This window comes from Cheilinus undulatus, linkage group 24 (genome assembly GCF_018320785.1).
Source record: "Cheilinus undulatus linkage group 24, ASM1832078v1, whole genome shotgun sequence".
In the NCBI taxonomy this organism is placed as follows: domain Eukaryota; kingdom Metazoa; phylum Chordata; class Actinopteri; order Labriformes; family Labridae; genus Cheilinus; species Cheilinus undulatus.
In genome coordinates, this window is record NC_054888.1 from 12,266,647 (window position 1) to 12,287,927 (window position 21,281).

Sequence of the window (21,281 nt, forward strand, 5' to 3'; positions counted from 1 at the left end):
TGCTTTTGATACTTTTTTATTTAACGCACCATCATTTTTATAACTGCAAATGTCCAAAAATTCTGATGTTTTCTTAACTTTGATGTCACATTTTCTAATGTATTCACAACAGTGCAGTGAATTTCAGGTGTAGTTACACTCTATGGCCAGTAGACGTCTCTGTGTGCCCAGAATCGTAGAAGAAGAGTTGTAGTTGGAAGGATGTGGGAGTGAACAGCGGCAGCAGGAACTCTTCAGTCTGATAAATGACTGAACTATGGCTTTCTGTACTTCACTTTCTCCTCACCTGGAGCTCTGAGAGCATTTCAAACACAGGGAGCTCACTTTTAGTCACTGGACCGTTTGCTGTCACCGGGTAAGTTTAAACTTTTGAGTTTACGGAGTTGCGCGACGGTTTAAACCGTTATTGCGTTATAGTTTCAAGTTTTGGCGTTCCTATCAAACTTAAATCGGCATTTTGGGAAATACTTGAGCACCTGTCGTTGAAGATATTAATGCTTGTCCAAAAACAGCTCCTTCTTTGTACATTTGCATTGAACTGTTTAAGAAATATGTCGAATTTCCTTTTAATAATGTGATTCATGACTTAAAGGTTTTTATCGCCCTTTTCTTTGTTGCGCGTGCGTAACATAAGGTAATTACTGTAAAAGTTTCTTGTATTTTAAAGACTTCATTGACTACCCGTCGATAAATTTGTATTATTCGACATTTTCTGTGAATAGAAATGGTTCTCAACGACAGAAAATGGCAGAAAATTACAAACTGCATTATTTCCCTGTATTTTGAGTGATATTGTGTAACTATGTGCTTCTTTGCTAATATCGCTGCCTTTTAGGGCATTTTTCCTCATTTTGCAATATTTTCTTATATGATGTAAACCTGCAAAAGTGAAGATTTGAAAACCACGAAGTTTCCCTATCACGTTTAAATCCAGACTTTCCCTCTCTAAAATGTGCGGTTCATTTTATTTCAAATTTCACTTCTTTAACTTGCCCAGAGATCTAAAATAGCCTTAATATCTGAAATGAAGTATAACTTCGTTATTTTAATAAAATTATTATGCTTTCTTGTATCACTTCTCAATTTATTAATCTTTAATGGCTAATCTGCAGCATGCATGCCAAGCATTCGATACACTTTTTTTATTTCCAAGCTAAAAAACAGGCCTGCAACCCATGAAGTGCCTAATTTTGCGAGTTGCCCTATTTTCAATAATCTCTTTTAGCAAAAAGTGTCCTGTTTGATGCCTGTATCTTATTTTCTGGTTTCCACATGCTAAACTTGAGAAGTGAAAGATTTATGCCTCCTACATTCGTTGATTAAAGGTATATTCTTTCTTCCTGCCTTTAGATTACATCAATATGGCAAAGGTAATGATTTTTTACCATTTGCTCCTTCAACATCCTGTTAAAGAAATTTGAAGTCATACCTGTTTTGTGGTACTTGACCAGCTGTGGCAGCAAAAAGTCTGTATTGCACATCTGGATGTAGGTGTCTCACCTGGTTTTAATCTCTCTTTGAGTAACATGAGATTTTAATGGCCTTGAAAAGCAAATGAACGTTTTCTTGAATAAAAAACTATAACTTAGGCTGTTGTATTCAGCTCTATCTGCTGGGGTTTCAAATTAAAAGCCCTCACAGTCTGAGGTTTGTTGTGGCTTTGTACAGCAGCCCTGTCAGCCGTTGTTTTTGTAGAGGAAACGTGATTTAACCGCTGCCCAACAGGAGCAGGCTGCGTGTTTGAAGCCAGATGACTTGGCGCTGTAAAAGAGCAAATAACGCCTATAAATCTCTGAGGTCTGGACCCGGTCTGTGTTGTGGTTTAGGCGGGTTTCTCTCTCCCACAAAGTCCACTTAACATCACATTTAGCTGCCATCTAAAGCCATCTTATGCCTGATTACTTCTATTTCTACCTAATTATCCAGATAAAGAAACATTTAAATAGATTCTTAAGCAGCATCTTTTAAAAACATTTGATTTTAAACATGATTTAATGTTTATAGTTGACCTGCTTGGCAAACACACCTTAAATTCTCACCTTAATGACTAAATACCTCATCATCTCTTGCATCATCTAACCACTATAATTTGTTTCTAGGTAGCTTATTTTGAAACCTTAGGGTTTAATCGTGTCTAGACTTTGAAGTAGGTGCTTGTTTTGCTGCCAGATGAATGTGGGACTAATGGGGCGGGATTTTCATGTTGCTCATTACCCTAAAACCTCAATAATCCCCCAGGTAATGTTCCTTTACTGTGAAACTGCTTTTGTTAATGTTTACACCTTGAGTCACCATGAAAACTAGGAGGTAAAGATGACTTAACATCCCAAACAAATGTCTGTAAATGAGCTTTTATTAATATTTTTATGTTTTTCCTCCCCTGTGGAGTGAAGAGTGTAATCTTTGTGATGCCTTCAGTGATCATGTCATCCTCTGGCCTCTCATTACAGTAGACAGTGTGTAACATGCAGCCACAATTGTGGTGACCTACAACAGCCCGAAGAAGTCACAACACTGGACGGCTGACAGCGGAGTACGTCTACATCACAGCCTCTTTTTTCAAGCCAGGTTTTTTTTCTCATAGCCACAGGCTAGTTTGAGGTTTGTGGTTTTAGCTGTGGCAGCGCTCTGACACTGTTTGTGTTTGCAGCTGCAGCCTGGATGTGATATTGGGTCAGTGTGCGAGGTTGTAACCCTGCCTGAGAGTGAGATGTGTGGACCTGCGCTGCGTCTGTGCCTGCTGCTGTGGATAGGAGGGGCGGCTGTTTCAAGGACAAAAGGTACGCTACCATTGACTTATTTCTGATATAAAAGTTTGGCTGATTTGACTGACAGTTTGATGGCACAACCACAATCATGAGGAAGACAGCTGACTGGACTCTTGTCTGGAACACAATCATTGACACTCTCCACAAGGAGGGTTAGCTACAGAAGGTCATTGCTGAAAGGGCAGGCTGTTTTTAGAGGCGGTATCAAAGCATATTCATGGAACGTTGACTGGAAGGGAAAGAGTTTGAAGATAAAGTGCACAAACAACAGGAATGAGCTCAGCCTTCAGCGGACTGACAAAAGACGCAGATTCAGGAACTTAGGGGAGCTTCATAAGAAGTGGACTAAAGCTTTAGTCAGTGGCTCAAGAGCCAACACACAGATGTAGCAGGAAATGGGCTGCAAGTGTTGTGTTACTAGAGCCAAGCCACTCCTGAACCACAGATGTCATCAGCATACCTCTTGGGCTAAGGAGAAAAAGAACTGGACAGCTGCTCAGTGATCTGAAGTCCTTTTTTCAAGTGAAAGCAAATTTTTGTATTTAATTTTGAAATCAAGGTCCGACAGTCTGGGGTAAGATCAGAGAGAGTCCAGTGTTTTCAGTTTCCACAGTCAGTGATGGTTTGGGGTGCTCATCTGCTGGTGTTGGTCCACTGTGCTTTATCAAGTCCAGAGTCATCTCCACCAGGAGATTTTAAAACACACTATCTGCTGAGAAACGTTATGGAGATACAGATTTCCGTTTCCAGCAGGACTTGGCACCTGCTCACAGGGAAGCCATAACTACCCCTACTAGTCTCAACAATCCAGATGAGCTGAAGGCTGCTATCATATCAACCTGGGCTTCATAACAACCCAGCAGTGCCATAGACTGATTGCCTCCATGCCACATTGTACTGATGCAGTAGTTCTTGCAGAAGTAGCCCTGACGAAGTATTGAGTGCATGAACTAACCTAAATTTTCCAGATGGTCACATTTTCTTTATTAAAAACAATTTTCTTGTTTGATGTTTTGCATTATTTCTGTTGTTTGTTTTTTTTGTAAGCGGTAATCATCAAGATTAAAACAAAAGATAAAGTCTTGAAATATATCTCTTTTATCTGTGTTGAATCATGAGTAAATGGAAAGGTCAATCTTTACACTAAATTACAGAAAAATAATGTTTTTTTTCATAATATTCTCTTTTTTAGATGCATCTGTACATTCATTTAACTTTTACGTGACAGTAACCAGTGACACATAATACATTACATTCATAAAACATTGAAGTACATAACGTATAATGTCAGTATTTCTTTCACCCTTTCGTTAATGAACTGTACCGCAGCAGTGATGGGTGTTTTTCACTGCTTTTGAACCTTATTTTTATCTCAAACTCCAGACGAGTCTAGCATTAAACTTTCCTCCCCAGCAAAAAGATTAAATTTGACTCTTTCTTTTTTCTTTTTTTTCTTTTTTTTTTCTTTAGGTCAGGTTTTAGCTCCTGCCAGTCTGACCGCAGAGGTTAACCACCCCCTCCTCCTGGGCTGTAACATCACCATGAAGCCCAGCGACTCTGTCCGCCAGGTCCGCTGGCTCAACAAGTACAACAAGGTTCTGCTGGCGTACGAGCAGAGCATGCCGGTCAGGATCAGCCTTCAGGATCCTAACGTGCAGCTCACAGCTAATAGCAATGACGCCTCATTCATCACCATCAAGAGCGTGCGGCCTGAAGACGAGGGATGCTTCCGCTGCGTGTTTGACGTTTTCCCTACCGGAGCGCAGGATGCTAGGACGTGCGTTATTGTCACAGGTGAGTGAACTACCAATGTTTCCAGCTAAACATGAAAAATCAACACTTAGAAATTATTGTTCAAGTTTGAAAGTACAGTGTGTTTTAAAATCACACAGGGTCAAATATAAATGTTCAGAAATAGTAGAAACTCTATTGTCTGAGAGTTTCTGTTCTCAGCTTCTGTTATTATAAAGGAGAGGTTATCTTTGATAAGCATTTCTTAGCTCTGAAGCTGACTCCTAACATTTTAACTTTTGTCCTTTTTCCACATAGTCAAAGTCTTCCTGCAGCTCGTCCTAATTAGGGTCACCGAGTTGCTTGTTTTTCTCTCTAGATCTCTTAGGAGACAGGAAGAAGTCGGCAAAAACCTGAGCTCTAAAACCAGCAGGGGACTTAGCCCACTCAGCCGGCTAGCCTTGACTCTTCCTGTTGTTGCCATGACACAAAAGCAAACAAAACCCCACAAACACCATGATGACATATTTATTCATTTATTATGTTCCTCTTGCAGGTAGAGCGCGCCAGGAGGGTAACAAGACAGCCGTGAACGGGAAGTCCACCACCCTCTCCTGCTGGTACACCCTCCCTGGGAGGGTGCACCAGGTGCTGTGGAGGAAGACCGCAGAGCAGGGCGACTCCACGACCGTCGCCTCCTACGCCAAGCATGGCAAACACAGCACGGCGGAACAGTTTGTAGGTCGGGTTGATCTGAGCCAAAGTCTGGGGGACACCCAGCTGACCATCAAGGAGGTGAGGACAGAGGACGAGGCGTGCTACACCTGTGAGTTTCACACGTATCCAGACGGGACGAAGAGCGCCACCACCTGCCTCTCTGTGTATGGTCAGTACCATCTTTTCCTCGTGTTGTATGGTTGTAAAGCTGAATGCAAGTTTTGCTGTCTCTCTCAGCCTTTAACCTTTAGTTTTCCCTAAAGAGTTGCATTTCTTTATTATACAGCATCACAATATTTGTGTTACTTTGGCCCACAGGCTTTCTGTGGTTCAGTTAAAAGTCATGTAGCTACCGCGACTCAAGGTTGAAATGTAAGGTGGTAGTTTACCAATGCGGGCCTTAAAATGTATTAAACACAAGTTTTGGTGCACCTCTCTTCAAGGGAAGGCTAGCCAACCTTCTCATACAGGACGCAGTGATCAACAGCAGGATGCTGAAACATTTTCAACAGCAGATGTTGTCAATAAGTGACTGGAAGAAGGCAGAATATGATTTCTTGTTGAAAATACATCTTACACATGGGCATGGCAGTAATAAGCACATAAGAGGTCTTTCTTTGTTTACAGGGGATGCCACAATCAACATGCACTGACAGACTTCTCATTTCCTCCACAGATTCAGAATCAGAAAACATAAATTAACTGTCTTAAGCTGCACTACACTAATTGTTGAGAGAGACAGCAATCAGTCAGATCTTTAACGCAGACACAGTCTTGAGAAATGGTGTCCATTACACTTCTGTTAGGTTGGGTTACTTACCAGACACATTACTAACAAAAGAACAGTGACATTTTATGAAGCAGAGGTGGATATATCTTGTGTATTATTTTTTTATTAGGTCATAAAAACACTCCTACACCATTTATATTGCAGCTCCATAGCTTCCGTCATACTCCACTTCTGGGAAACACCCTGTCTTTAATTAAAACACAAGCTTGTTTAGCAATTAAACTTAAAAGTTAGAGTAGAATCCAATGACGGCATGATAGAACAGCATTTTAATTAAGTCTTGAGGGAAAATACTTTCTAGAACTACCATCTCGGGAGGTATACGGTTGCAGTGGTGGGCCAAGAACAGGGTCCTGTGTTGTTCTGACCTTGTGACTCCAAAGTTTTTGCAGTTCACCCTTGAGTCAGAGTGGGAGTTTGTGCTAATTCAGATGAAAATCCCTCCTTTTTTGACATAAGAATGGCCGGGACCAATGGTCGGATGGACAACCCAAAAACAGAACCACTCTGGTCCTGGCTATCGCTGTTGTTGAAGCATAGAAATGAACAATGGCAGCCAGTTTATCCTTGTCTTTGCAGCCGCTGCATACATATCATCCTGTTTGATGCAGCTATTTTGGAACCAGCTCCTTATCAATCATGCAATTTCCGGCTTTTTTTTTTTTTTTTTTTTTTTTCAAATCTGACAAAGCAAAGCTTAAAGTGTTTTCTGCTTCGTCCCTATTATTCTTAGGGTTAACAGCAATAATACTGGAGTAAGGCATAATTTGATGTGCTTCCTCAGCTCCCTTCTGTTCATCAAGCTTATGATGTTTGACCTATGGTGTTAGGTTAACTCAAACAGATTAGTCTAGATTAATTTTTTTACAAACATAATAATGTCAAGTACAGACGAAAACAGCTAAAAAAAAAAAAGCAAGACAACCATGCTCTTTCCTACCGTACAGGACATGAGATGCTATACAGTATCGTAGCCTGAGAGGAAACATGCTAGTGTGAGTCTGCGTCCCTCAGCAGGAAAGGGAAGCGTGGTGTATAAACAAACCACAAGCGGCCCTGAGGTGAGAGTTATTCTGGTCATTAAACTACTGTTCTGACCTGCTTTTGTGACGGCGCTTTGTGTCCCCTGACAGCACTTAACCCTGGCTGATATTTTCCTCCTCTGAGGTGTAAACCACAAAGTCAAGAGTGCACCTCTCTGTGACTTTAGGTTGACGTTCCAGCACTGCTGATCTCCTTCATGTGTCTGTGTTTTCGGAGTGATGTGGACAGAGGGAGGGGTGTCACCGAGGGGAAAGTGGTGATTAATTTGGGAGACAGCCCGGGGGGGATGAGTGGCTCACTGTTCCCCGGGACACAAGGCCTTTAGTGTGCAGTTCTCTCCTCGCTCTGCCAAACAAGCTCAGTCCAATCTGACACACAAACACAACCACACAGAGTCACTAAAAGCCGCTTCGCTTCTGTTCTCTGGCGGCCCTTCGGGGGACAACTCGTGTCATTGTTGTCGTGGAGCAGAGATTGACATGCGACGTCTCTCCAGCTCCATTATGAAGGCAGAAGAACAAAACTCTGCTTTCTGTTTGCTGTGATTGACATGCTCAGATTTAAATCAAAACAGCCGTCAGCATCAGGAAGACTCAACAATACGTGATGAAAACGACCAAAACCATCAGCATCAGAAGAAATGAATCTGCACTTAGTCTTGGCCTCACTTTTAACAGATATGTCTCATTTACCTCACTCCTAGTAATATAAAATAATCTTTATGAAGACAGAATAAATGTAATCTAATAATCTCAACAATGTTTTTTTATTTCAACAGTTTTGCCCAAACCAGAGGTGAACCATGTCACCTCTCCCTCAGGCTTCACTGAAGCAAACTGCACAGCGCAATCCCGTCCAGCAGCAGAAATCACGTGGGATGTCGGTGGGGAAAACAAAACCGTTGGACCACCCGTTTCCTCTTCCTACAACCAGGGCGACGGCACGATGATAGTGACGAGCACGCTGTTGTTCCAATCAGGGCTGCTCAGCGACTCATCCATCAAATGTATTGTGCATCACCCAGGACTGGAGAAACCGCTGACAGTATCCCTGAACTCAGATGGTGAGGAGGTTGTTTATCCTCTTTCATGACTGACTAAGTTCGCACACCAAATAAGTCTAAGAGTCTAGAAACAACTCAGCTAATTAAGGTAGATGAGTATCGAGATGTTTTTTCTGGTTAGTCTGGGGAGTCCCAGAAGAGAAACTTTTTTCCTGCTCACAAAACAAATTCAGATCCGCAGACCTTTCAGATTCATCTCATGGCCCCTTAAGTGATAGTTTGGTATGTTTTAAGGGGGTCTATGGCGTACTTTTCAATTGTAACAGCCACAGAGGATGCCTGTCAGCGTGGCCCCTTTAAGGAGAGACCAGTGTCCGTGCCACCATGGGAACTAGGATATGTAGCAGTGTAGATAGGGATATTTTGGTTATGTAGTTCAGCTAATTTTAAGAAAAACCTTACTTAAAATATACATCTGGGAAAATGATCGAAAACATTCACAGCACTTTACTTTTGTACTGGAAAGTTGCTTTATTTTATCTCCACTTTGGCACACCACATCTATGTTTTTTCAACTGGAGTGCACCAATCAGCTGTTTTGTTCAACAAAGTGCTCTACATCAATAAAAGACAACAAAAAAGCCTAAATAAATATTCCCCTATACAGATTTCCCAAAGTAATCCGTGTAGTGCACATTTTGTACAAGGAAAGTTGTAAATAGATTAGATGTAGTAAATGTATAAAAACATGCAGGCATTCTCCCTGCAAAAAAAAGCAGTGAAGCTTCCCATCATTGGTTGCTGAGTTGCTGTATAATGAAAGCGTTTGTTTTCCACATGTTTGCATCCTCTGCCTATTTTAGTCTGGAGTAATTATGGCTGCTTTGAAGGGGTCCTGAGTCCTGTAATGTCCCAGCATATGAGAAGGATTACATTTCTCCTAAGACCTTCTTTCTTCTGGTCACCTCACATTCTACGCCCAGATGTTATACATTTAACATGCTGTATTTTTAGAACCTAAACAGTGCTGGGGAGTAAATGCTGCTGTGTTTTTGTGCCTCAGTGGGTCCAGCCATGGTCATCCTGCTCTCTGTGTGCGGTGTGGCGGCCATCCTCCTCCTCTGTCTGTGTGTCTGTTGCTGCAAGTGCTTCATCTGCACCGATGGTGAGTCCAAACTCTGCAGCTACACTTCCCACAAAAACCTTAAGTTTACTCTTCTCTCATATTTAATGACTCGGCAGAGTGTAATGGCTGTTTTTGTGTGCGTTTTACGAGGTGTCATTTCTTTTAATCCACCCCAAACATAGAGCAGCACTGGTTAAATAACATAGTGTGGAGCAGCTGTGGTTTTCAAAGAATTGTGGGAGGTGCAAGGGTCGGAAGAGCAAATTAGAGCAGTCATGAAAAATACTTGTCCTGTTATGTGAATGTGGATTTCCGTTAGGCACTTGGAGTCTTCCAGTAGCTCAGGAAAACACGAGCAAAGAATGTGAATGGGAAGCATTTAGTGCAGTGAAGTTGATTCAAACTGATTCAGAGTTAAAGGGAGGTCTGAGGTTTTTCTGAGCAGCTTTTAAAAATGACTCAAACACAACAAGATGAGTGTAAAATATAGTACTTTAACTTCTATGGGTATTCCTTTATTGCAGGATTAGTTCACTGCTGAGTCTTGAGTGCCTTGTCATTGTCATAAATATGATGAATTGTTTCTTGTGGTTGCATGGATGGAAAACATCCTGGGAGTTTATGAGCACTTAGAAGCTCATCTAAGGGAGATTGAGCAAAGCTGATAATTAAAGTTTTAATTAAAGCTGCTGTAGTTAAAATATTTGTGGTGAAAAGGATTAACGACTGCTTGAACGTGAAAGATATGCTGAAGTTTTTCTGACACGATTCTGGAGCATCTAATGTGTTTTAACACATTTCTTCAGTCATTTCCTGCCGCTGCTCTCCCATACTCGTATTTGATGATGACTTTTGTGCTGCGCATCATCCTCAACGAGCCAAACCCACACGGATCATATCTTAAAATAATGTAAAATTGAGTAAAACTTGTCCTAATGTGGGTGTTTTATTTGGTCTTAAATGTACTAATAATAAATACTGTCAAAAGGACAGAAACAGAAAAATGAAAGCAACAAACTGACAGGACAGAACGATTTGTGAGGGGGAGCTGCAGGTGTGAGGCAGGGCCGGTTTAAGCCATTTGGAGGCCAAGGGGAAAGAGAAAACATGGGGACCCTCCCCCTTAAGCTAAAAGTATCAAAAATTAGAGGAAAAAAATAGAAAGCATCCCATTAAGTTAACAGAGTCACAGAACTACAGTAAATGTCAAAATATGACATATAAATACCCAGACACCCATAATTCATCAGCTCTTTGAAAAGCTCTAAACTGGGGGCAGGGCTGTGATGTATCCGCATACCCCTCGGAAAGTTGGTAGTTGCGCGCCCCTGTGTCTTGTGTATGAGTCTTTTATATTGTAGCAGAAAAACTACTCTAGTTACACTCAAGTACAACTACAACAACCAGCAGAGAGGCAGGAAAACATGGAAGATGACACACAGACATACACGCCACCCACAGAAAAGCAGAATGTCTGCAGGAACTCAAGCAATATATGCAGTATGGCAGAGGTTTTAACTGTATTATTTTGAATTTCAGCATTGGGCTTGTTTTGGGCTAGTTTTTATCGGCCATTGGGCTGGTTTTGTCACACAGACCTGGCAACCCTGGACACAACAACCAACCACCGCCCAATCAGCTGCTCCCAACCTGTTGGGTAGATTTCTGACATGTTTGATAAATTAGTTGTAAAAGTGCCCACACTCGTCTAGAGTAGAGCCAGTAACACCCCCAACTTGGGGGCTTTTTTTCCTTTTGTCAAACAGTGTCTTGAATCAATATGTCACAAATCTGTATGATGTCCCCTGTCCTCTATCATAAAAGGGCAGGAAATATCTACGAACCTCCAACTAACAAAAGTGATGGGGTTCTATGAACAATGGGAAGCTACATGTTCACGTTGTCATTGGCATTATAGGGTAATTGCATCTAAAAGGTTTTTTTAAACATGAAAAGGGATTTCCTCTGTTGCATCTCTTCTTGGGAAATGCAGTACATATGGCAGACTTAACCACAAAGGAAGTGACTGTAAGTCATCGTGGGTAAAGTGAGAGTGAAAAAGGTGTCATCAAACCAAGAAATGTCACACTGATTTCCCTGAAAACCCTCTAAAGGTCAGCTCACATGCCTCAGTCACAGCTACTTTTCACACTGAGGTGTCAGAGGGCTTGCTGAAACATGCATATCAGTACTCCCTTGACTCCCATTAACACCTCTCCTTCAGTCCTCTAAGGGTGTCATGGAAACAGCACGGTGCTGGCGTGTGGATCGGTGCCCATTTCCTCTTTAACATAAATTTCTTCGCCATCGATGATAGTCGGGAAAACCAAACTTATCGTAGTAGTAACAGAAGCCTTGGCTCATGTTGGTGCAGCTGCTGGCCAAACTAAAGTTGTGGAGGAAGAAAAACAAACATGGGAGATGATGTCTCAAGGTCGCAGCTGTCTCAGGGCTCCTCTGGTTTTGGCAACGTACAATTTAGCATGGGCTAACCAAAATCACAGGAGGAATCCCAATGAATACAAAAACTATTTATCAAACAATGCAGCCTGGGAAGGTTTCTATAAAGTGGACAAATTCCTCTTGGGTCATGGTTTGGCTTTCAGGTCTCAAGGCTCAGAATTACTCAAGAAAATAACCAATAATTTGGCATTATTTTACAAAAGATGACAACAAAGTCTTCCTTTTACAGTCTGAGACTTCAAGCAAGTCTTCAATATTTAAGTTTTTTTTTTACCTGACTGGAAAGGGAAAGGGTGGTGCAGAAGTTTCCTTTTTCCACCTTGTCTTTATTTGTCTTTTCGATAAGGAAACAGATGCCCAAATTTCCTCCTGTCTTGACGATGGAAACCCACTGACACATCAACAAAATATTTCTTTCCTTGTCACTTCATCAAATCTAAATCTAAAAAGCAGGATTCGCTCACAACAAATGCATCAAGTTTGCCGATGATTTAAGTGTTTATTTTTCTAATCCCGTTAAACCATCAGCCAGATAACAGAAAGGCCTAACACTTAAAAACTACATGTGATTGATAGTGCTGTGTTGGATCTTGCACAAGTATCTGAGGCCAGAGCTCGGTATGGAACATCTTGGAATAGATCACAGCTGGGTCACAGTAAAAATAGATTCTCAACGACAACAAAAACTCCTGTTTGCTCCAGACTTTCCACACTGCGCCTGGTTTTCCAACTTCTTGAATCCTGAGCAGAATAACAAGTGGTTCTTGCTGATTGTCTCGAGTTAGCAGCCAGAAGAAAAGACCCCCTCTTTTGTCTTTTTAATCCTTCTAATGGTGGAGGAACGCAGACAGACATTAGGGGGGCCCAGAGCAGTGACAAGATGGACGAGAGGCTGAAGTTGAAAGGCTGCCCAGTTGATAACAACGTCCCCTCTTACACTCCACTGTACAGACACACAGTTACTGTATTTTCCTGTCTTTGCGTGGGCTGTTTGGCAGAGAGCATAGGCTTTTACTGTGGTGGGAGTCAGACTACAGTTTACGTTGTTGGTGGCAGCTTGTGGTAAATTCAAATCAGAAAGCTCCAGACCATCTGACTCTTTACAATTAGTATTATTATCATTTGACAGACAAGTTGTCTTAAGGTTTTTTCGGATTTGGTCTGATTGACCATGCCCAAGCAATCTTTGCTCTCCCAGTATTTGAAAAATTTAATTCAAGAAGAGGATAATATTTAAAAACTAAACTTATTCACCAGATAAGGACTCAAATCTTTATGAAAAAAGTGGGGAAAGATCATCCTCATCCGATTAAGTCTCATCCACTTCAGACTGTCTAGAACCACAGACAAAACAACGTATGAAATATAAGATTTCTCATGGGAAAAGAAAAAAGCCTTGTGTGTCTAAATTTGGATGATAATGTGTTCTTGTATGACCCAAACTCAAACAAGGAAGCCAAACAAGCTGTTAGAGCGGGGTGGCACAAGTCTAACATCTAAATACGTCAGATTTGAGCAGAATACTGTAAAACCAAAACTGAAACAATATTTAGAGTCTGTCCATGCTCGGCTGCAGAGAGGCTCGCTGTGAATGGCCTGTAAAGTTGTAATGTCTGCGGCTTTAGTTAAACCTCGGCTGCCACAAAGCCTTTTGTGGTTCTTTCTGAATCAGTGGGCGTAATGCAGCCTCTGCCTGCTTCAATCAATCACGGCTGGGAAGTTGGACCAAGGCCTGAGGTTCTTCCAGTAAAATGCCACTGCTCTATTTGGGTCCTTGATTTCTTTGGTGTGGCCTGGTGGAGATGTACAGACTGTGAGGCTTGGTAACGTGGCTGCGAGACAGGAAGTGAGCCACTGATAAGAGTCTTTCAGTCATGAAAGTGAATGTTTCAAGTGGCACCTTTTAATCTGAAACTCAACAGGAAGTGCAGGGGAGTGACTGCATCCGGTCTAGTATCTAAACATGTTCAAGACTTGAATCATGGGGGAAGAACTTAGAGTAACACTGATCCTTAGAGATTAGAGGTAGGAAAGCATGACATTCATGATATCTTTGAGGAAAATAAACAGTGACGTTGATGTGATGGATGTGGCACCTGTTGTGAGCTAGACTGCAAAACTGTAACCACGGCGACAGAGAAACAACACCTAGGAGTAGGGAAAAATTGACCTCACGCAGTTAAGTGAAACACTTATTATTAACTTCAAAATGTAGACATTTTTCTCCAGGGGAGCATACGCCCAGACCGCCTCCGAAAGTTCACAGTATGCATGATCAGAATGGTACCACCTCAGCCTGAACATGAGCCAGGAATAACTATGCAATCCTATATCATGGAGTCCTTATGTTTCCTGAGACAGATTTCAAACAAATAGTTGCCATGTGATTGTGTGATATAACAGAATAAAACTCTTTGAAGTGACATTTTGACCCTGGTATGTTAATCAGTGTGCTAATTCAGGCTACCATAAAAAGGCTATAGTCTGGTAGGGACTTGTAGTTCACTAAGAATCCCCGCTCTAAGACCTACCCTGATTTATTTTCCCCTTTTCCTCAAAATAGGACCATGATTTACAAAAGTAACATCATACTTCATTAAAGAGGACTTAAAACTAGCACTTGAGGCCATAAACTCTTTCATACTAGTATCTGCATAATTTCCCCCCTTTTGACCATAAGAAGTGCAGTTCTAAGGCACTTGTGAATTATCTTCACTATCTATACTAATCAGCCATTTATTAGATACACTTGTGGTCTCTGCTGTGTTTTGCATCAAGTTTTTGGCCCCACTGCAGTTAACTTGAACCACCTGCTCTAATTGGCTGCTAAGCCTTGACTCTATCCCTTCAGCTTCAGTGTAATAGACGTAGATCTTGCCGAGTTGCCTCTAAGTGGCGCACACTGCTGCCACATGTATATTAAAGTGTGGCAGGCATGTTTTTATAGCCTTGGAATTCCTGCAATGTTTTTGAATTGTTGGTGCAGACTGGATGTTTTAGGGACTCTGTGTGCATTCTCACTGTTTACTTTTGCATTTTTCTTGGGGAGTTATAACAAGGAAACACCACCTCTGCCCCCTGACATTGTGACATTTTTGCTGTGGAAACTCTCATTCTTCACTTTTCCTGTCCAGACAAAGAGTAGTTGTTTGGAGAATGACAACAGGGAGGCTTAAAATAATTTAAGTGGGATGGGAAATGTTATCCACAGGGATGTAACGATGCCTTGCAATACAGTTAAAAATCAATGTAAATATGGACAAGTTAAGTTGATCTGACAAAAAGATATAGTGCAATATTATCTTTTAATGCAGCAGAGGGTGCTATCTGGCTCTACATGTTCAAGGTCTGATAAACACAACTTTTGGCACTTTTAGAAAAAGGAAAAAAAATCCACATTGCCTCAAATAATATCTTCTAAATCAATAAAAAAACAATCTGTGGAGTTGGGCTTATTACACTATATTTGCAGAAGGTGGTTTAATGTGTGAAAAGTTTGGGTCCGTCCCCTCAAATGACCTTCTGTCCTCATTTAAACTTGTATTTCTTTACCTTTTTAATGTTGAAATCTCAGGGGTGCTTCGTCAGGAAAAGGGTCTCAAAGCCTGACAGGATGTGCATGCTGCTGAGGAAGAATTTTAAAAAAGTGGAAATTTATTTTGGCAACCCTAGTCATTAAACTTTATCTCTTTCTCTCTGTGCAGACTGATTCGGAGGCTGGCATCACTGCTGCTTTGATGAAGGTCCAGCCGAGCTCGGAGCCTGACCTAGCTGCTCAGCACCGTGCCCTCCAGTTCAGCGTGCAGAGGAAGGGAACAGAGCGGAGCTGACGGTGCTGATTCTGCTCCCTCGGACTGTGACAATACCACCAATGCTGACAGACTTCTCATGTCTTTTATCAGAAGTAAACAGAACTTAAACTAGTTAATTTAAGTCTAAAGATAACTTTAGTTTTCTTGATTTGTGATAATTTTCTTGTGATACAAAAAAGCCATTATTAGTGTTCACATGGCGGCCATTTCCCTTTTCTTCCTTTTCATTAACCTCACACTCAAGGCTGAAAAATTGATTGTTCTCTAATGTTTTGAAATTTTGAGACCTAAAAATGGAGAGAGTCCAACCTTTGATATCCTTGCGCCTTATTTTGGTTGATGAGCATCTGTGAAAAGACATTACGCAATGAAAACATGGAGAATACAGACATATTTTGACTTAAAAGGATATATTTTCAATCCTCACAACGACCATTGGCTAATAATAGCATCAGCTAGAAAGTGGCTTAAAGCCAATGTTACATATTGATAGTCTTTTAGGTTATCTTAATTAATGTGTATATTACATGTTTAAATCACTTTCTAACAGTTATAGCAGTTATATTGATTTTCTAGCTCACTCAGAGTGATGGGTCAGCAGCTTTTCTTGTGGTGTGCATGGATTTGTGTGCATGCAGATATGTTTGCAAGGTAAAGTCTATATTTTTCTAATTTAGGTCGATATATCCAGATTAAGAGTTTTTCAGTTTGAAGAGGTTGTGGCAATGTAGGATAGCTCCTGAAAAAGATAAATCATTTCATGTAGTTGTAACCAGTGTTGAGCTACAACATAATCTGTGAGAGTACTTAGATTACAAATAACATAATAGGATAGTTTTGCAGTTAAGTCTATTATTAGTTCCTTGTTTAAAAAAAGTAACCCATTACTGAAAACCCTAACTTATTCCGCTTCAGCTTCCATTGCCACAAAAAAGAAAGAAAATCCTAGAAGCACTGTTCTTGATTCTCTCTTCCCTGTTAGCATATGTGCCAGTGCAAGATAAACTCAGCTACATCAGTGCATACGTAGCTAATAGTTTATGCTAGCTATATTGCAGAGAGGACAGCCTTACGTTGTGGGAATATCCCTGTTATGTTGATTTTATTTTTACAATAGGGGCATCAATAACATAATAGTGAAATTTAAGTTCAAATGCTTGCTTTTTTCATTGAAATGGTTGTGCCTGTGCTGCACAGCTGTTTCAGTGAGGTATACCGTATTATGCACAGCCTGTGTGTAAAATTGTATGCCTTCATTGTCAGCTTCAGAGCATATGCAAGAGCTGTAAATATTTTTACCAATGTTACATTTTTGTCAGGCTGCAAAGTGACAGACTGTAGGCAGTATTCTAGACTGTAGAATGACCAGTCTGAGTCTAAGTTAACCTATTAAAAAGCAGGCATATAGTTGGCCGATATATCAATTAAAACAACTTGTTGTTTCTTCAAGAGCACACAAAGATGTCTATTATCTAAAAGCTCCATAAATCCCTACAACAGTTAATCATTTGTGATAATGTCTTTCGACTTTCATACTAAAAACATGGATATATTTCAGTGGTAATTTAATGCAACTTAAGTCAACAAAGCACTGGAAAAATGTCTTGTGGGGCTTCGTCACCCAATGTGAGATAGCAAAATAGGATTCATGAGCCTTTAAAGTGGCTTAGAAATAAGAGCCACAACATCTCTTCTTATGTGACATCATATGGCCACCACAGAAAGTCACATCACCTAAAACCCTTCTTTTTGTGGTTTTAAGTAGAGAGGGGGATCATTTTATGGCTGCCAACTGTGCACTGGGCATCAAAGTTACAGTAAATAAAAAGAAGGGAGGTTGAGGCTGACATATGACCAAGCCCTGTTTGACTCAGACTGAAAAAAATGGCTTTGGTGGGAAAGTATGAAAGGTTTGTTATTTATAGCTGCTGTGTTGATGTGTGGTCAACCTGTAACCTCCGTGTCATGGGTGGTGAACACCACCCAAACTTGTTCCTGTGTGGATGACATGGCCAGTGTGTGGAAACCTGGAGCATGTCCATGCGTGTGTGTGGGTGCGTTTGTTTGCATTGTTTTAGGTTTTTTTTTCATGACTAAAGCTGAAGGGGACACCAGTGTTAAAAAAACAGATTTTAATAGAAAATATTAATAATGGCGTATAGACTGTGTACAGGGTAGTTAAACACTATTATTTCATTTAAAAGTAAACATTTGTTTGAATATTGCAACATGAGAAGGAGATATCTGTATATGAAGAGTATTATAAAGTTTTAATGTTATTAAAAAAACATAGTTGTTTTCTTACTGCTGTCTCATTTTTTATTTTGTTTTTTAGCAGTATTAATCTAAACATGATTAAGTTAGTGAATATGTTTTTTTCAAAGGGCCTGTTGATAAAACCACAAACTTATTTCTTGTTTTATGCATTATTTGTCTTTATTTTGAGTAAGAGTTGAAGACTTCTTTGGAATAAATTATACAACAATTTTGTGACCAAACCTCTGTAAATAAGCTTGTATTCTTTTGAAATTGTTGTTTTATGTTGTGTAAAGATTGTGGGTGGTGCAGAAACCTCAGCAGAAAGTTGCGTAAAAGGAAACCCATTTCCTCCACAGCCCACTCAAGTGATTTTAAAATTTTACTCTCAGACTCTCAGGGTGTCTTGCATTTACATGTCTTCTTTTCTCTGTAATCTGTGACTAACATGCAAAAATTCAAATTGAAATTCATGGGTGTGGAGTTTCACAATTAATATTTGATTTTGTGAGAGTAAGTCAGTGTCACTCGATGGAATCATCTTGATTTCAGCTCCATATTCTTAGGCTAAAGCTTTTTGATTTGGTAAAAATAATTTCAGATATAGAAGATAGATATATTATTTGACAGCCTTATAAAGTCTGCCCTATCTAGGATTGTCATGAGACCAGAACCTAAGTATGATAACAGTAACAATTCAACAATATCAATACCTTTTTTAATACTATGACAAAGTACAAGTTATAGACACCAAATATGCCCTAAATCAGTGGTAGGCAACTGGCAGCCCGCAGGCCAAAATTGGCCCGTCGCCAATAATACCTGGCCCAGCAGATGACATTGATTAAAAAACTGATTTATATATCTATCTATCCATATATGCTATCACAAAAACAACAATTTCTCACACATTTCAGAACATTTATTCAAAAGCCGTGACAAAATATAGGAAAATGAAGCAGCATCTGCTTATCTTCAGACGTACACTGGCTTGAGGTAGGAACTTAACTGGTACTGGTATAAATAATAACAGCCTGTAGCAAATTCATTGATTTTAAATAAATAACTTTATTAAATTATGTTTTTGTACAAGATATTGTAGCATAGATGAGAAAAAGGGTATTTTTTTTAAGTCAGAAAGACAGGTTTTGCCTGATGAAGATGTAATTTTGGTCCACCATCGAGTTGGTCAGAAAAAAATTTGGCCTGAACTTAGTTGCCGACCCCTGCCATAAATTCTTGTTTTAAGACCAAACACGGAATTAACTGACTGATGCTCTCATTCCTCTTCTACACTCCTGTGTTATGAAATATGTGGTGTCTAAAGGTTTCTGTACTTTTAAATACATTCAAATAACACATAAAAAAAAGAATATCTTGTTTAAGCTGGAGCTGTCTGAAGAGTCAACAACGAAAAATTAGACTTTTAGCTTGGCATAAACATGCACCTACCTTCTGAAATACTAATGTTTTGAATTACCTAATGATATTTACATTATTCTTATATATGATACTATTTTTAAAGGATATAAATAAAGACAGCCTTGAACTTTGTTCTGTCATTTGCACATAGACTTAAAGCTAAATTGGGCTATTGACTAGGATGGGCTAATAAGAGTGAAAACAATGAGGTTGATTTAGAAAACGATGATGGCAAGTACTTTAAGTTATTACCAAATAAAGACAACACAGCTAGTGTTCAATGGCTGTTTTACTGCGTGGGCATGCTAATTGATACTAGCTTAAAGCAGACCTAGCTACCTTTGAGAGCATATTAGTTGACAGATATTGAGTCAATATTTCCACAACTATGAGCAATGGGGGCACTAACTTCATGCTGTAGACTTGTGACAACTTTATAAAGGTAAGTACATTTTTATGGCTGTTAAAAGTTGGAACGATTTTTTTCAGTTAACAAATTGTTGATGCTAACTGCTATTAGCGCGCTAGCATGCTAAAGTGCTGTTAGCTCTTTTCAGTTGAAGCTTGTCACATCCTCCGACGCTCTTCAAAAGTCATTATAATGTTTTTAAGGGTATAAAAATAATTTCAGTGAGGTCTGCGTGAATGTAAAGCCAATTTATAATTAATAGGAGAAAAGTTGGAAACACTGATAGTGTGTCTTTTGTTTAAATGCTTGAAAAGTGAGACTCCCTGTTGGATTAAGATAAGCTAACAGTGATTTAAATGTAATTTAAGTTAATTAATACCATTGTATTATAGTTTAGTGCCCAAGTTCCCAGCCATAATAGGACTGGTTATGCTTCCTGTAGGTAGTTAGTAGTTTTTGAAAATGGCGCCTCTAAGGTAAAAGGCAGCTAAGTGGACCTCAACATGGAGGGAATGGGAACCTTGAGCACCAGAAACACGTCTGCGAGAAACTGACTTTAATAAAAATGGTAGTAATTGTTTATCATGTTTTACTTGTTAGTCTACCTTTATTTCTAAAACAGCACCAGTAGCCATGAGTTTTAATGGAGTTAAAAGGCAGCTTTAATTTTATTGCTGCTGCAAATTTAATAACACATCTACATACACTGATTTAACCTATGAAAACTTGTTAAGTAGAATTTCTTGACACATTAAGATAAGAAAAACAATAAACTAGGGCCTTAAAGAGAGCTGAAGTTGTAGGATAATGAATAACACTTAAGTAAAATTGATAACTGAGCTTAGAGAAAGTATATTTTCAGGCTTTCTTCTAGATATTTCTTCGTATTTATTCTGTGTTAGTTCTGTTACAAGAGAAATAATTCTACATCATAAAAGTGTTGTGGCTTTAGCCATTATCTCAGAAATGTGTCTGTTTTCTTGACTTTTTAACCACCTGGGTTTATCTTGTTTTGGAATTAAACTCTGCTGTCTTTACAGAACCATTGTTATCGTCTCTCCAAACACCTTTCATGTAAATAAATATGTGTTTTATTTCTCCTTTCAGTTTCCACGCGCTTTACAAAGACGGGAAAGGGTAAGTAGTTCCTTTGACCCTTTTATGTTGATTATTATCCTTGCACTGATTTAATTAAAGCAAATAATGTGACTATTAATAAAAACATGGAGCCTTATCTGGAGGAAACGGTGCTCACATTGAGAGGACTAATAATAAACACAAGTAGTGTGTTATATTTGGTACTGTGTGTAGGGTTTATGGAGTCACTCTGGTAGGAAACAATAATTTTGGGCGCCTTCCTTTAAAGGCTTTAGCTTTTCAATCTCCAGCACTAAACCACTAAAATTAGAAGCTCCTCTGACTGTTTTTTTAATTTATATTCTTCACCACAAGAGGGCAGCCTTGTATTATTCTTTAAATGGGGCGATTATGAGAAGTCTTACAGCTTTCTTAATCAGTGTTTTTGTGCAGAATTTTCCCATTTCCGCTCTTCCAAGAATAACAAAAAACAAAGCCAGCAAGGTAACTTTCCCTTTAATATCAATTTACAACTGAAATCACAAATTAACTCTTGGAAATCCCCTTGTTTGTGGCTGTGAATGAGTGATAAGTCCCTCTACCTGTGTGTGTCACACGTTGGGTGGGCGATGACACATGTAGGGTGGGGTGCATCAACATTTG

General features: G+C 39.7%; 1 protein-coding gene across 1 annotated transcript; it reads left to right on the forward strand.

Moving 5' to 3' along the window:
- Window positions 1-117: 117 nt before the first annotated feature.
- LOC121506125 (nectin-2-like) lies at window positions 118-17,952 on the forward strand. Its single transcript, XM_041781712.1, has 8 exons — window positions 118-355; window positions 2,451-2,533; window positions 2,651-2,780; window positions 4,239-4,562; window positions 5,056-5,385; window positions 7,829-8,113; window positions 9,117-9,218; window positions 15,347-17,952. The coding sequence occupies exons 3-8, from the start codon at window positions 2,711-2,713 to the stop codon at window positions 15,349-15,351; spliced, it is 1,116 nt and encodes a 371-aa protein (XP_041637646.1). The 5' UTR covers window positions 118-355; window positions 2,451-2,533; window positions 2,651-2,710; the 3' UTR covers window positions 15,352-17,952.
- The last annotated feature ends 3,329 nt before the right edge of the window (window positions 17,953-21,281 follow it).

Bases quoted from the DNA above. Each gene is read 5' to 3' on its own strand.
- LOC121506125 (XM_041781712.1), top strand. From the start codon at position 2,711: ATGTGTGGACCTGCGCTGCGTCTGTGCCTGCTGCTGTGGATAGGAGGG. The intron at 4,563-5,055 runs GTGAGTGAACTA...TTCCTCTTGCAG, and splicing joins GACGTGCGTTATTGTCACAG to GTAGAGCGCGCCAGGAGGGT. The intron at 5,386-7,828 runs GTCAGTACCATC...TTATTTCAACAG, and splicing joins CACCTGCCTCTCTGTGTATG to TTTTGCCCAAACCAGAGGTG.